This window comes from Nicotiana attenuata, unplaced genomic scaffold, assembly GCF_001879085.1.
Source record: "Nicotiana attenuata strain UT unplaced genomic scaffold, NIATTr2, whole genome shotgun sequence".
Lineage (NCBI taxonomy): Eukaryota > Viridiplantae > Streptophyta > Magnoliopsida > Solanales > Solanaceae > Nicotiana > Nicotiana attenuata.
In genome coordinates this window covers 195314-197891 of record NW_017670778.1, presented here as the reverse complement: position 1 = coordinate 197891, position 2578 = coordinate 195314, and the positions used below count along the sequence as shown (strand labels likewise).

Genomic DNA, 2578 nt, shown 5'->3' with positions numbered 1-2578 from the left:
GAAATAAAATAATAAAAAATAATTAAATGCATGTGCTGCGGATATAACACCTAGTGAAGTACTTGAAACGAAAAGAAATAAGAAACAAAAGCTGCGTTGCAGCTGACCCAAAACAACGATTCAGCTAAAAAAACCCAAAGTCAACTGTACAAAAGTAATCAAACTCTTCCAATCTAATCCTAAAAGGAAAACAAAAAAGAGAACAAGAAAATTGAGTCCTAAAACACAATTACTAGTCCCTGTTCATGTCCATATCTTGACCTGATGATTCATCACCATCTCTAGCAGCTGTTGATATGTCTATATTTTGGACTATCGAGTTCGAATTAGAGTCTGAATCTGAATACACATTAGTATCGGTCGACATCTCCTCAGACTCCCTTTGTCCATCTGAGTTTGACATGTCCATATTTTGGGCTCTCGAGTTCCAATCAGAATTTAAGTACACATTTCTATGATCAATTGACGTCTCCTCAGACTCCCTTTGACCAATCAAGTTCGAATTAAAATCTGAATACACATTCCGATCACGTCCAAAAAACACATGAAACACTATAGGTGCATCGCTTCTCCTTTCCCTACTACTGTCATCTACGTTTTCATCATTAACTTCAATAACCTTATTCTCTTCATCGACAGGCATTTTATACCTACAAATTGGACACGACCCATTAATCTTTAACCACTTGTCAACACAATCCACGTGATACTTATGTTTACATGGCATCTCCTTAGCTTCTCCACCAACTTCAAATTCTAACAAACAAATAGCACACTCAACTCCTTCTTCTACAATTTTCACTGCTGGCATAGAATCTATTGATTCTTCTGATGCAGGTAATGGATCATCTTTTGATAGAAAATTGTCTAGATTAAAAGAACCTTCAATAAATGTTACTGATCCATTTCTTGAATTAACTAATACCGTAACTTCACGTTGATTTTCTGATGGATTGAGAATGAATTGGTGAAGCAAAGCTCTAGCACCTATTGCACTGAGTTCTTCAAGAGATGGAATATTTGATGAAGCCATTAGAGAATCTGTGCTTTTGATTGAGGGGAGAAAGAGAGGAAATTGAGGGAGAAATCTTTTTGGGAGAACGGTGGGGGCGTAAGTGAAAGAAGGTGTTTATTAGGAGGCGTAGATGGCGGTAGGAAAGTTGTAGAAGGGTCTAAAAATATATATCGGATTTGTACAAAGAGAATTTTATAGCACAATTTACACCGACTATTTGTCAAACTTCGTCAACTCTACGTAGCAATAGCATAACACCCTTGCAAAAAGAATTGTCGTGTCTTGAAACTTTTTTTTTTTTTTGGATTCCCATTCGGTGTCGGATATTCGTATTGGAACCCGATTATATCTGAATTCGTGCCGGATAAGGTTCATTCGAGGGGAAACGCTCACTATCAAGGACTTATCCATACTCAGAGCTCGAACTCGAAGCCTCTGGTTAAGAAAAGAATAGCCACATCCGATGCACCACATTCTTTGATAGATTCTAAACTTTATCCAACCACTAACATGTCAGGGGTCCGTTTGATAAATAGCATTAGCATAATTGAAATTCTACATAAAATAACACATTATTTGGTCGACGAATAAGTAAAATAATCGTCGTATAATTAAAACAACATTTAATTAGTGGTATTGGGTATTAATTAATACGAAACATAAATATAAAATAAGAATGCATATATTAATAATATGATAATTATAATATTTTAATTAAAAATACAATTAAAAGAAGTTCATGTATAACCGTTCTCCTCATTATTGATTATGGCGTAATATTTTTTTATTATTAATTATCATTATCAAAACAGATAATGTGTAGGATCGATTTCGAATGTCCATGTTCACTTCATTTTTCCCGTTAGTGCACTGATGGTAGGCTATAATTACGTATTTTAGTCGCTTATTATACTCTAATTTGCTACACTTTAATTGAGTTTGAGTTTTAATCGCTAGTGTTTTGCACTAATTACGTATTTTATGCCTTGTAGGAGTGATTCTGAGCTATGTTCATGTTATGGAACGAATTCGAGCTATTTGGAGCTTTGAAGTCTGAGTAAAAGCCCAAGGAATTAAGCCGGGATCGTGTTCGGGGGTCGAGGATCAATTCTGGACATCAACATTCAAGGAAGAAGCAATTGCTGAAGAAATGCACTAGTGCGAGGCACTGTGCGACATTGGTGCAAATTTTTGTCAGAAATTTTCAAAGTTTAGAGACTGGGTTTTTTGGTCTGACATGAAAAAGCACTAGTGCGACGCACTGGGCGACGCACAGTGTGACGCATGAAAAGCAATAAGTTTGCGAGTTTTCCTATTTCGGTTAGGAAAAGGAGATTTCGTCTAGGCCCAACCCTACTTGGTATAAATACATGAAAAAAACGTTATTTTCTAACTTTGGACAAACTTTTGACCTAGGGAGAGCACAGAGCCGCCATGGAGGCTAGGTTTCATCTTTTCTTCTACCAAACTTATTAATTTTTATGTTTCTTTGCATGATTCTTTGTTTTGCTACCATGTTTATGTGGAGCTAAACTTCACGTTCTAGGGTTGTGGTTCTTTCAT

At 36.0% G+C, this 2578-nt stretch overlaps 1 protein-coding gene across 1 annotated transcript; it reads right to left on the bottom strand.

The window, feature by feature from the left end:
- Positions 1-232: 232 nt before the first annotated feature.
- Positions 233-1033, bottom strand: LOC109243235 (probable E3 ubiquitin-protein ligase RHC1A). The gene has a single exon (XM_019410148.1). The coding sequence runs from the start codon at positions 1031-1033 to the stop codon at positions 233-235; it is 801 nt and encodes a 266-aa protein (XP_019265693.1).
- Positions 1034-2578: the final 1545 nt, after the last annotated feature.

Coding starts and splice junctions, on each gene's coding strand:
- LOC109243235 (XM_019410148.1), bottom strand. CDS start 1,033: ATGGCTTCATCAAATATTCCATCTCTTGAAGAACTCAGTGCAATAGGT.